Source organism: Barbatula barbatula (genome assembly GCF_947034865.1).
Source record: "Barbatula barbatula genome assembly, chromosome: 14".
NCBI lineage: Eukaryota > Metazoa > Chordata > Actinopteri > Cypriniformes > Nemacheilidae > Barbatula > Barbatula barbatula.
In genome coordinates, this window is record NC_136777.1 from 2,796,209 (window position 1) to 2,809,784 (window position 13,576).

The 13,576-nt window shown below is 38.5% G+C and overlaps 2 protein-coding genes across 2 annotated transcripts in view; one reads left to right on the forward strand and one right to left on the reverse strand.

Annotated features, from left to right (window-relative positions):
- The window catches only part of cdh23 (cadherin-related 23), a 56,663-nt gene that overhangs the window by 15,676 nt on the left and 27,411 nt on the right, over nt 1-13,576 (reverse strand). The window contains exons 23-28 of the mRNA XM_079472996.1: nt 1,429-1,650; nt 1,005-1,124; nt 740-920; nt 523-656; nt 192-401; nt 7-114 (exon numbers count right to left, since the gene is read on the reverse strand). Coding sequence (XP_079329122.1) covers nt 7-114; nt 192-401; nt 523-656; nt 740-920; nt 1,005-1,124; nt 1,429-1,650 — 975 coding nt within the window. The remainder of the gene's footprint in view (nt 1-6; nt 115-191; nt 402-522; nt 657-739; nt 921-1,004; nt 1,125-1,428; nt 1,651-13,576) is intronic.
- vsir (V-set immunoregulatory receptor) lies at nt 2,692-13,424 on the forward strand. The gene is made up of 7 exons (XM_079472995.1): nt 2,692-2,980; nt 8,563-8,940; nt 9,016-9,066; nt 9,259-9,369; nt 9,572-9,599; nt 10,391-10,560; nt 11,815-13,424. The coding sequence occupies exons 1-7, from the start codon at nt 2,926-2,928 to the stop codon at nt 11,847-11,849; spliced, it is 828 nt and encodes a 275-aa protein (XP_079329121.1). The 5' UTR covers nt 2,692-2,925; the 3' UTR covers nt 11,850-13,424.

Sequence of the window (13,576 nt, forward strand, 5' to 3'; positions counted from 1 at the left end):
ATTTACCCTGCGGGCGATGCGGGGGTTGTCTGGGTTGTCCTTGACGGTGATGGTGAGCCGATATTCAGCCACTCTCTCTCTGTCCAGTGGCCTGTTCACCTGAACCACACCTGACTAAAGACAGATGCACATCAGTCAAAACGACTACATCACTTTAAACGTCTCAGTTTCGTCCCTTGACACCCCCTCACCGTCTCATTAATGTAGAACGCTCCATCAGTGTTGCCAGCAGCGATGTTGTACGTGAGCAGAGCGTTGCGACCGCTATCAGAGTCATGCGCCCGCACCTGAGCGATGGAGGTTTGGACCGGTGCTCCCTCGCTCACGCTGGTGTTGAATGGTAAGTTGAGCAGGACCGGGTCATTGTCATTAATGTCCAGCACCTGCACGCCCACCACCACCTGATGTGCACGAACAATTGCATGAATTATGGGAAAAAACTAACTTCTGTCTCAAGTTTGTGAATGATTGTGTGTGTGTGTGTGTGTGTGTGTGTGTGTGTGTGTGTGTGTGTGTGCATACTGTGGCGCTCTGTGCCGGCGTTCCGAGATCTTTAGCTGTAATGGTGATGTTGTAGTAGGAGATGGTTTCTCTGTCAAGTTCAACGTCTCTCCTCACTCTCAACTCTCCCTCAACCGATGAGATAACAAACTCATCTGAGAACAAGAGACAGAGAGATCAGAGAAAAGCAGAACAACGAATTTGAAATAAAAACAAGTTTCCCATCAGGCAAACGCACTGTTCAGGTCCCCTGCCGTGATGCTGTACTCCACTTTCCCATTAGATCCCGAGTCAGCATCCGTGGCTCTAACGGTCCAGACACGGGGACCCGGCTGACCCTCTGTGATTTCAAACGGCCCCTCGAACACACGCGGGAAGATGGGTGCGTTATCGTTCACATCCACAACATTGACCAGAACCTGCGAAACAGGACGAACACAATAGTTGTGTGTTTAAAAGAGACACAGAGCTTTTTAAGTTGTGTGTTACAGATGTGAACTCACTGTTGTGCTGGAGGTGAGTCTGAATTGAGGTATAGGACACTGATCTGTGGCCGTGACCGTCAGCACATAATGCCCATTACTGATTTCATAATCCAGCTCCTTTATGACCACGATCTGACCCTGTTGACACACACAGTGCTTTATTCTCAGTGAAACACAACTTGCATCCTTCAGCATAATTTTTTGGCTGTTCCATTTTTGACAGGACAGTTTAGACAGACAGGGGGAGGAGAGAGGGCGGCAGGATCGGAAAAGGATGTTCAGATGCACTTAATGTATGGAACAATGTTTTTAATGGGTTATCCGAAATAATTCAATAATTAATATACTTTTTTAACTGAAAGGTAAATTAAATATGTTATGATTCCACTGAACTTCAACCCAAAAATATTTGGAATGTTGGCTCAGTCATTGCTCCGCTTACCGTCACGACACTGATCTGAAACGTCTGTGCCAGGTTGCCCTTGGAGATGGCATAACGGATGGTTCCATTGAGTCCCTCGTCAGGGTCGATGGCTGTAACCGTGGCGATGGCGGCCCCCAAAGTGTTTGGCCCCTCTCTGAGCTCTGTTACATATTCTTCCACCGGAAACTGTGGCGCGTTGTCGTTTTCATCAATGACACGAACCCACACGGTGGTGGACGTCTGTGGAGATAATGGCAGACAATATATGTTTTTCACATATTAAAAATAAGTGAAATGAAAGTAACAACTGTATACTTCAAGTAACAAAAGACCATTGTATAAAATAAAAATGCATTTCTCTCTGTATGTTCTTCTAGAAACCATCATTGATTGAAACTTTTCTTTTACAGTCTGATGAAAATATGTGCATGTTGTGTAGATCAGTGTGAAATAACCTTTATCTCTTGGTATAATGGTTGTGAACCGGTGTAGCAAGTTTGAATATCATTTGCATAACCCGATAGTGTGTGTGTGTAGGGGGTTGTGTTTGTGTTTCTCCTGGTGAAAGCTATCCGCAGACATCAGATACCTCAATGTCTCAACAAAACACATTTTTTTGCTAAATAATAAATTAAACTATGGATACGTCACTTAAAAGGAACACTGTACAGAGCCCGCAACACAGTTATGTTTCTGCTCTTGATGAACCATTGCTGCTCGGAGAAATACCGAAAGCAGTAAAAAATGATCAATTGATTTGTTATAAGCAAGAAACTTGACATATAATTTACAATTCTATACTGTATATATAAATTGTCATTCAATTAAATAATAAAATATTAATAGAATAAAATATATTTCATTTTTTAATGTATACTTATAATTTATGATTTTAATAAAATAAGAAAATAAGAAAATATAAATATTATGATATTGTTATATATATATATAATGAATAATGTAAAATATATTATTTATAATCTATGGTATTTACTATAGTAATGTAGTATTATACCAAACCAATCGACCATAGTAAATGCTGTAGTGTAGTATATTATTATTATAGTATTCACTATAATAAGGCAAAATCATTTAATAAACTTTACTACTATTTTCTAATAATATAATCCGACCAAATTAATGAAAACGAATAGATGATAAAAGATGATAAAAATATATTGAGTATGGTCCTTCGATGGCTAGATCATCACATCAATGTTTATCAGGTACACGGAGGTGTCTTCTCTTTTAGTGTAAAGAAGCAGCATATGCATGATGGGTGGAGTGATCAGGAAGGAGGAGGAGAGAGAGTGTGAACTGCGGGTTTTCTGTCTCGCATCTGAAGTGATTAAGATGTTTCACGTACTGCGAGAGGTCAGACAAGTCACCATAAAACGGGAATAAGAGGAAGACTACATTACATCCGTCTTCACAGCTGGATATACTGTCAGAAACCGTGGACATACACTGAGGACTTTAAAGGGTCTTTTTGAAAGTTACAGCAGATCAGTACAGATGGATGTATTTTCACCTCTGTGGCTTTGCTTTCATCTCTTTATTGCAGTTCAAGGTAAATCTACTAATATACGTTTGCGTTCTTGCGCTATTATATGCGTCTTTCGCAGCGCGTATCGCTCCTACGTTTAATAAAGGGTTTAACGCAGTTGATTTCGCGTCTTTCTGAACGCAAAAACGTCCCATTTGACGCGTTGTCTCTATTCAGATAATTGTTGTCTTGTGAACGTTGTCTTAAGGCTAAATCGGGCGTGCGTTTACTTGTTTCAACAACCGACAACAACCTTTCCCCTCTCTCAAACTTTGGGCTAAATTGACTTCCACATTTGTCACGGTTTAAAACTGTCGCTCAATTTCACATTACACTATTATTGTAAATTATACTACAACTTTATTAATTAACTTTAATTATTGGCATGTAATACAAATAGTTGAATTGACGTTAAATGGGACATTCAGTCATTTTTCCGAACGTCGCTTTTAGAAAGGTCACTGACGTCACTTCAGATGTTTGGCTCTGCTTTGAAACAATACAGTGTAGATCTGTCCTTGCACGTTACATCAGATCGGATCGGATTCCAGCTCGTATGTTTTAAACTATATGCCGTCTGATGTTATTATGGAGACGGCTCGTCTAATGAATATTAATTCCGCGGCTGTGTGATTGGCTGAAGTGCTGTAGTGCGCGTTCTACGTCGACGTCTTGAATAGCATGTCCGATTAAAAGCATACATTATTTTACAATCCTGAACTTTAATGTCCATCTTATAAATACTTTGCGATAATGCCATGTATTCTATCAGCGATTACTTGTTACTTCAATAACAAAATGATTAGGGAGAATGTCAAGAGTACATAGTAGTAGCCTACTATATTACATTTACATTTAGTCATTGAGCAGACGCTTTTATCCAAAGTGACTTACAAAGAGTCCGGGGAGAAATAAGCGATATGTCTTAAAAGAGCAATAGTACAATAGGTGCCAATACAAATAACAAAAGCCAGACCACTACCTGTTCAGAGAAGAGGGTTAGTTTGTACTTTTAGTGTAGTGTAAGTATTCACAGAAGAGATGGGTTTTAAGTCGTTTTTTAAGGTTGTGAGAGATGCGGGAATATTATATACATAGAAATGATTATATAATACATTTTTAAAAAAGGTGTTTCTGCTGCATTAGCTTTGGCTGAGCAGAAACTAAGCTTTGTTAAGGCACTTCCTTCCTCATTTACACGCACACGCACACACCGTGCTGCTATGTCCAAACCATAATATCATAATATATTCAGTTTCATCCACAACGCAACCCAAACTAACCCAGCTTCAGAGGAAATACACTGAATGACCCAAAGACAACAACCGAGCCATCATCATATCGATCAGTGCCCGTTTTTAAGCATCGGGTCGATGGATTGAGGTGTAGATCTTGTGCGGAAGGGGTATTTCCGATAATCCAACAAATCACTTCTCTATGCCAAGGGGTATTGATTTGTTCTTAACCATGTCCACTTCCTCATCACGGTGGGGAGAAAAAGCCTAATCGGTTCCTTATAGCCCAGACTGAGAAGTCAGCATGTGTGAAACATGAATAACATGGTGATTTTGTTAGGGAATTTAAAGAAAGAGGGATGCAGGAATGATGCCAGATGGAAAGGGTCAGGGAGACCGACTGGATATTGCTTCTGAATTACATTCCTGACCCCCTGGGTCCTCATGAGGAGATACAGTATATCCACGTTGACTTTACTGTAAGAAGCAGACAATCTGATTAACTGTGAGTCATTTAAGAAAAATAACATGACGGTCATCGGCAATGTTTTCGAAGACGAGCATCAGTATTATGATGCGGTTAAACCTCAAATTGAAATTCCGTCTGTTATCTCATACACTGGCAACATGAATGACAACTTACACTTTTTTCGAATAGTCTGACAAATAATATTGGGGTAATGTTTGAAAACATCTGTTGCCAACAGTTTGGCAATATTTTACTAACCTGACCTCATTCAGCAGACTTGTAGTTTAAAGAAAGTGAAAGTTCCTGCTCAACACATAAATTATTCTTAAAATTAAATCGTTTAAGCTTTTAAATATATAAAATGAACAACATTAAAGATACAGAATACTGCATGAGGTCTTCGTGAGGTTTCAGGTGAAACGGGACGGTCCCTCGCTGTTATCCTCTCTAGAGAGGCGGAGGTGGTTTCACAGTCCCCCTCTGTTTTCATTAACACCTCTAATGAGATTCTTACATAAACACTGATACCGAAAGGCTCTGAGAAACTATGCGAAGACATGTTGGTGGGGACCAAGGGACAATTCTTACTACGATGAAAACGGAAACGTTTTTGAAAAGTTTCACGTACACACGACGCCGTTCTTTAAACGATCTGCATAAACATGGATCTGGGAAAATGAATATAAATGCTGTATTACGCATGCCAGGCCAGTGGATGGCGCTGTTGCGCTATAAAGAAACCCTACGTGTCTGTGCATATGCGCTATCCGTTTTTTTCTGCGCTAAACGCGCTTTTAATACACTTTGTTGGCTTTATATGCGTTTATTGTTTGTGTTTATAAATACTATATCTTTGCTGGTCGTAGTGGTGCAGTAAATCTTCTTTTCGCTGGAGAAATGATAGTGGGTATGTCATGCAACACAACCAAGCAGCATGGAACCAAGCTGCATTATCGTTCGGGGAATACTCGCCTATGCCTAGACGCGTTTTTCAAAGTTTTCGTTTTCAGTCCCTCAAAACGCAAAACAAATTGTCCGTTTACACAAAAACTTTGTTTCAGGGGAATGAAAACGCAAACTTTTGAAAACGGGTCTCAAATTGCAACTTTTTGAAAACGCCGCCATTTTTGTTTCCATGTAAATTGCAAAAGTTGATGTCACGCGAATGCGTATAACGCATTTGCTCGCCGGAGTACAGCCCAAACAATTGCCGGCTTTGCGTACTGTTAGCTCTCGCTGTTCAACTATGTATTTACATTTCCCCAGCAAAATGTGGATTTGCTGCACCAATAAGTCCAGCAGAGACACACTATTTACACTTTTGGCTTATACCTGTGCACGTGTATGTGCCAAGGCACGTCCTGTTTCACAACACCATCGCCATCCACTGGCCTGGCGTGCATACTACACAGCATTTTATCCGTTTTCCTGGATGATGGTAAATGCACCATTTAGATAACGCTATCACTTGAATGTGAAATCTTTCCTAAAACGCAAAGGAAAAACCTTTCCGCTCTTCATCGTGTAAACGTTGCCTAAGTTCACCCCGAAAAAATATTTTTTATAAATTACACATATATAAAATCTCAAGTTGGGCTCTCCATTTGTATACAGTGCTTTGTTTTATGTCGCATGAAACAACATAGGAAATGGTTTGACAGGATGTTCTAAACAAAAACACGTGAAACTAGTCTATGGTTTCTATGGTATAAAAGTTTTGAATAAGTTAGATATCAGTGACAGTTGGGCAGACCCTCTGTTTTGACATGACAGACTGGTAAGATAAACACATTTTGAGACAGGTACCCTCAGGCAGTAGACATTTTATTGCCTTTTCTCTCTAGTCTCAGACTTTTTAAAGGAATGTTTGGGGTTAACCTCCCTCTCTAGAGCATCTGTGACCTTCTTTCCACAGAAACTCATTTTAACATTTCCCTTAGTTTGCAAAACAAAACGTGTACTGTATTGCATTGCAAGGTTTGTGGCACTGCCTCAAAATAAACATCAAAAACATTTAGTATAGCAAAAAGACTTAAACTGAACTTTATTTTAAAACTATTTATGTGAATCCAGGAACCTGTTTCTTGGAGGAAAGGGTTAGGACTCTCAAACGTTCTCAAGGCCTTCATCAGAGACACCTGCTTACGCAAAACATGAACACAAGAGTATTAGAAAAGCCATACGTGAAGAACAAAAATAGCCTCAGTAACGTAGCCATTCATCCACCTGAAATTTCTTTTTGACAACCTTACAGCTTAAAACACAAACATGTCTGTACGTAAGAATTAACATAAACTCTTGACAAGAAATACAAGAGGCAGATTACTGCTTTGAAAGCCACCAAATAGTCATTTCATTTCTGGCGGTCATGAGCAGAATTCCACACATACACTTCTGTTCTGTTATTTATCTTACAAACTATGTTGAAAAATGGATGACTTTGTTTTTAAATCGACAGTTTCGATTGGCTTTCCCTTTAACCAAGCACGGTCTAGATCTCAGAAGGAGGAGGACGTTAATGTCCACTTATTCTAGCTCGTCACAACACAGCGATGTTTAGACCCCTGGCAGCTGCCTGCAGACTCACAGCACAGGATCTCACAGGCTGGGAAATGGAGCACTTGGCCGGATAATTATGAACTGATTTGGGAATATAACAACGGATGAGGTTTATAGGAATAATAGGGCAGGATTTCAATTGTATTTTGTCTTTGAGAGCCAGGAACAGACACGCCGCCCTGAGCAGCTCGTAATCACACAGACGCCGTTTCCTATTGCTCTTCCTGAGACACACACACAATAAAGTTAGGTTTCTTGAGTAAGGGGCCATTTGCACGATGCACACAGATCTTAAATATACAGACGCAAATGTTCGTGGTGAGTGACGTAGACTCATTGTGCATTCAAGCATTCACTCATTCAGAAATATTGGAAATATTTATACGTTTGTGAGAAATCTTTGTCTTTCTGATAAACATTCTGCTCTGTGCGGTCATTGTGTAGGTCTTTTTGGTCTATTAAAAGATAGGAAACATGCTCAAGATGAACTCTGTTTGGGAACCTTCTTCTCAATAATACCCACATATATACAGTCACATATAAATAATATGCACACAAACAACAGATGCTGTGACAACTGTAGTTACACTCATGTTTGAAATGTAAGTGAATAATACATTTAAATCTATGATGTAAACAGTGTCCCGTAACGTTTTTGACACCGTTCAAAAATAAATATCAATGCAATACAATTTAAAAAGTAAACTTTTAGCCAAACGTTTCATAAAATGAGATTTAGTTTAGTTTTAAATTGTAATATATGGTTATATATTTATAATCTATATAAATTGTTTGATATAACAATGATAATCTTAAACTAAATTCTATACTATATAAATCTGGTATCTTAAACTACATAACTACCTCAAAAAAAAAAGTTCATAATAATTAATCTTATGTATCAACATAAAAAACAAACAAATATATTGTAAAATGAAAAAGCATACACCAAAATTGCGAAAACTTTAACTATACTTTAAAATATTAATAAAACTAAAATTAAAACTATAATAGCTATGCAGTTAAAATGTGAATATTTTATTTTCAGTTTTTCACATTTTACAGAACAAATCTGCCTGCACAATATATTTGTTAATATTTTATTTAAAGTTAATTTGACATAATTTGACTTCAAGTATGTAAAGTAACCTGCAATTTCATATTTCAAACAGAGATGGCGATAGTGAGGCAACCATTACGGAATGCCACTTTAAACACAAAAAATGATTAAATTTTACCACTACATTACATTTTATATTTACATGTTAAATACAAGTCCATGACCTGCCGCCCTATTTAAATATAATGTTTTCTGATCTCTCGTCTTCTCATTGTCTCTCCAGCGAGTGGTGAGCACCGATCTATAAGTGTTTCTGTGCCCAAACGCTTCTACGAGTGTCCTGAGGGGGCCAACGTCACTCTAATATGTACCCAGTCCGGATTCAAGGTTGACCCAGGGGCCACGCTTCATCACATCTGGCTCTTTACGTCTCACACAGAGCAACACTGTCAAAAAGGCCAACATCCGCGCGGGGCCATTAACACCAACCGCTCGCTGGGTGTACAGTACGGCGCCGGCGAACAGGTCTTCTCCATCAGCCTGCAAAACATCAAAGCAAAGGACCAGGGCAGATACTGCTGCCTTGCTTTTGATTTCCATGCCAGGAAGCACCATGTCCAGCAGGATGGCCATAACTACATTTTCCTGACTGTGATGCCAGGTACGTGAGCGAGGACGGAGGTCAGGTGTGACATATTTCGTTTATGCGTGATCTTAACATTGAATGTTTCCACAGCTCACAACGGCAGTCTGAAGTGTAATGAGTGGACCCACAATCCTTCTGATGGTACAAACAAACTACACTAAAGAAAAAAAAAACCAAAGGAAATGCCATGATGAATATAAACTGTTACTTGATCCACCTTTTATCCTAAAATAAATGAATAGTAAAAATTATATTTAAACATATGTCTTAAAACACAGCCATAATTTAAGGCTTCTTTGCAATTAACAAACGTCTTGATTTTTTGACTGTCAGACTCTGTGGCTGAAGGTCTGGCTATCGCGGCCTGCGTCGCTTTTATTCTTTGTCTCCCCCTCATACTGATTCTGGTTTACAGACAGAGACAAACCGTATCGCACAGCAGACGTGAGTACACTCACGCACACTCACTTACTCTTATTCATGCATTACTCACACACTCACTTTGACCTACATTGTGAGTAAAGAGTGATGCACGTATCCTACGCACGGTTTGCGGCTGGAAGAATACAGCACATGCACTAATTGTTTTATAGCGACTGTATTTCCTTTCCCACTGTGAACTGTTTCCTGTTCCTGTTTTTCCCAGGTGCACACGAGCTGGTGCGTATGGACAGGTGAGTGACTAGAATCACTTGTAAACAGATCATATGTAATCTCAAAAGAATAAAAGTGCACGTAAAATATAAATAAAGTTATTATTTATGAATACAATCATATATTTTTTAATGATAACAAATTGTTGTTATTGTATATCGATACGTACATATATAAAGCCGCGGGAAACAATAAGAGACCATTTCTATATTCATTTCAGTTTTTCTGAATTTACTATTTATAGGTATGTGTTTAGGTAAAATTATTATTGTTTTGTGTGTGAAATACTGACAATAAACTTTCAAATAAAAAGATTGTTTCTATTTGCATTTATTTGCATAAAATGTAAACTTGAGAAACAGGTGAACATAACAGAAAAGATTCTCTGTATTTTTTCAGATCTCAAATATTCAGATTCACTTTTAAGCAATACAACAGTAATACTTGAACATGTTTTTAGGAAAAGTTCAAGTTTATTTTTAATGCGATAACCTTGATTTGTATAACAGTTGTCATGCTGTCAGTCTTTCACATTGCTGTTGGATGACTTTATATCACTCCTAAGGTTTGATTTTGTCCAAATGGCCATAATATCTTAAATCTAGAAATGCAAATTTGTAATGGTCTCTTCATTTTTTCCGCTGCTGAATATATATTTGTTCTTAAGTCTGAATTATTAATTTAAATATACACATGCATATATTTTAAATGCTTTTCCAAATTGCATGAGATTCTATTCATAAAAGTCTACTTTTAGATATTTGATAAATAAATGCAGAGAATATTTATTCCTCTGTATCTCTCTCTCCAGTGCACAGGGGCATGAGAACTCAGTGTTTTGCGGTGATTCTCCAGAGCCTAAACCACGGACTGTATCTCAAATCATGCGTCAGTCTTCTGAAACAGGACACCACCTCTTGTCAGACCCCGGAACTCCATTCTCTCCAATCATACAAGGGGACGTCTTCTTCTCAATGCCGGGTAAGGTGCACAAACACTCTCAGATGAAAGTGTAACCCACTCCAGCTAGTTTGAGTTGTCAGCGCTCGATAGGCTACAAGAAACATCTGGAGTCTACACAAATGCATTCACACACTGCATTGTTTCTCGAATTTGTTTTGGTCACAGCTTCCCTAAGCACAGGCTGTTCACATACACACACACACACACACAGAACCTGCCATCTAACCTTTAAATCGGCGGAATTTACAGAATGTCAGTTTCCCCTTTTCTCCCCCGTTTCTCAACATTCATTACTGCTTCTCTTACGACACGTTGGATTCTGAGAAATGTGTGTGCAAGTGTGGAACTTTCATGCGTGTTTCTTCATAAATGAACGTGTAGGCTAAAAACATAAACAGTCTTACCAAGTGACAGACGCATTAAAGCCAGCATGAAACGCCAGTCACAAGCCATTTAACTTTAAAGTAACACACCAAATGAAACAAATGATTTTGTTATTTGTGCGAAATTGAATTGGATTGTAAGATGCGAGACTTTATTAAAGGGACACCTCACCCCAAAATAAAAATACTGTCATTCCTACTGAAAAAGTATAGTTTTTTATATATTTTGTTTGTTCTGTTGAACACATAAGAAGATATTTGGAAGAATGTAGGAAAGCAAACAGATCTAGGGCACCTTCGACTACCATTTTAATATTTCCTTCTATGGTGGTCAATGGTGCCCCAGAACTGTTGGTTGCTAACATTCTTCCAGATATATTTTAAATAATCTATATTTTCTTTATTTATACACACAACTTGAGTGTGAGTAAATGATGACAGAATTTTCATTTTTGGGTGGAATATCCCTTTAAAATTGATTAAAATGTCTTGGGTATGTACATTAAAGGGAAAGTTCAGCAAGAATTAAGCTATGTCAGCTATATACCCTCATGTTGTTCAATAACTGTATATGATTTTTCTTGGTGATTTTGTGTCCATACAATGGAAGTCACCGGTGTTTTTTTTAATATCATATTGTCTGTAGACGACAGTAAGTCTTACAGGTTTGGAATAAGTAAATGATGCAAGAACTTATTTTATTTTAACCGTCCCTTTTGGAAAGTAAATAAGGTCAATTTGATTTCATGCAGATCAAGATTATAAAACAAGTCAAGTTTAGACATCCACATTCATAATGCTATAAGCCATCACCCAGTACACCAAACAGAATTTGAAAACTAAAAGTTAAATAAAGAAACAGTAGTTTATTGTTCTTGTTTTCCCCCAGAATTCATTCCTGACTCTCCAAACCTTCTTCAGTAGTAAGAGACGCTCACTCCCAGGAACACATGGTGCTTTATCCTTCTCTACATCATCATGCGTCTATTCTTCCCGTCTACTGCAAGGATGATGACGAGTGACCCCCAAAACCAGGAGAACTCCAACACATAGCTACACGCTGCAGATGTTTTCTGGTAACATGTTTCCTGCCCAGCAATCAGAAGGAACATCTGAATATTCCACAACTTCCCAGGAACCTCAGAGTATTTCACGAAAGCGATCTGAAGAGGACGACGACCAGTTCAACGCGTGCTTTCTTTGCTGTTTGGGTCAACTGAAACACATTTAAAGTGCCACGTACAGATTGTGTCTCCACTTGCACTCGAATGGCTGTTTTTTCCTCTTCTCGCTTCTCTCGTCAGTATTTCTACCATCCTGACGTCATTTTCCTCGCTGAAATATTCATCCTCTGTTTTAGAGGTCAGAGATGGATTGATACCTCAGACTCTGCTCTCCCATATCAGTACTTTTATAATCCAGTTCTCACTTTTTACACACAAAACCAGAAAGAGTCCAGTAAAATTGCCTGAAAACCTTCAGCGATAAACACACCACTCTGCTATTCAGAAATCTGCATTTCTACCACTCACTTAAACGTGTTTCTGTTTACCACTGAAATGGTGTTGGAATTGACGCTGTCTTGGGAATCTCGCTACTAGTTTTGAGAACTTATTTTAACACATCGAATTTGGTGTCTTTACTTAACGGAGACAGATTGAACACCAGCACCGAGTCAATGGTAAAAAAAGATCGTACACCATCTCAACATCAGAACCGCTGGGAAATGAGGTGCTGTTTTAAAGCCTCCCGCGGTGAGCGTGGATCTGTTGTGGTGCTTTTATCAGGTTTGTAGCTTACAGTATATCATGCAGTTTGCTTGATATGTTTTAATAGTGAAAGAAAATCTAATTTCTTCATGTATGACTTTCTTCTGCACAAAAGAAACTATTTAGAAAAACAGTGGTAAACAAACAACCCCCATTGACTTTCAATGTATGGAACCAAAACCACTGAGGCATTTCTCAAAATATCTTCTTAATGGTGAAAAAGTGCCAGGTTTTGAATGTCACGAGGATAAATAAATGATGACGGACGAACTATCCCTCTGTTATAGAGCTATATTGAGGACTCAAAAGAAGAGATTTTGTATATTTTATATAGTTGTTTTACACTGCCATATCTGGTGCACGTGTGTGTGCCTGTGTATGTTTTACTTTTTAGCCGGACCTCAATTGACAGTAAAAAAAGCAAAGTGCTGGTCGATTGCCAAGAAGCTTCGGATTTGAATTTCACTGCCATAGAGACTGCCAATGCTTTGTAGATGAATGAATGACTGAATGGACGGATGTATTTTAGGTGAACATTTTCAGATCTGCTTTGTACATATGCTGATAAAAATGCCACTTTAGATATTTGTCTGTATGATTGTCGTATCGTATATGTAGCTCATGATGATATATGTAGACAATGCTGTGCAATATGATACAACTGTTGATTCAATCAAAGATTGCTTTTATATCTTTAAAAAAAATGCAAATAAATATTATGTTCTCGTGAGAGCTTTGAGCTTTGTTCTTTTCAATCATACTGAATCGGGATCAGTGAGAAGGTGACAGCGCAGGAACCATCTGAGACAGGTAACCCATGGGTGACGGCCTCAAAAACAGTATGAGGAACTCAGACGCACCAGAAGTCGACTAGACGATTGC

Excerpts from the sequence above, each read along its gene's own strand:
- vsir (XM_079472995.1), top strand. The coding sequence starts at position 2,926 with ATGGATGTATTTTCACCTCTGTGGCTTTGCTTTCATCTCTTTATTGCA. Across the intron at positions 9,067-9,258 it reads GACCCACAATCCTTCTGATG|ACTCTGTGGCTGAAGGTCTG; the intron begins GTACAAACAAAC and ends TTTGACTGTCAG. Across the intron at positions 9,370-9,571 it reads AACCGTATCGCACAGCAGAC|GTGCACACGAGCTGGTGCGT; the intron begins GTGAGTACACTC and ends TGTTTTTCCCAG.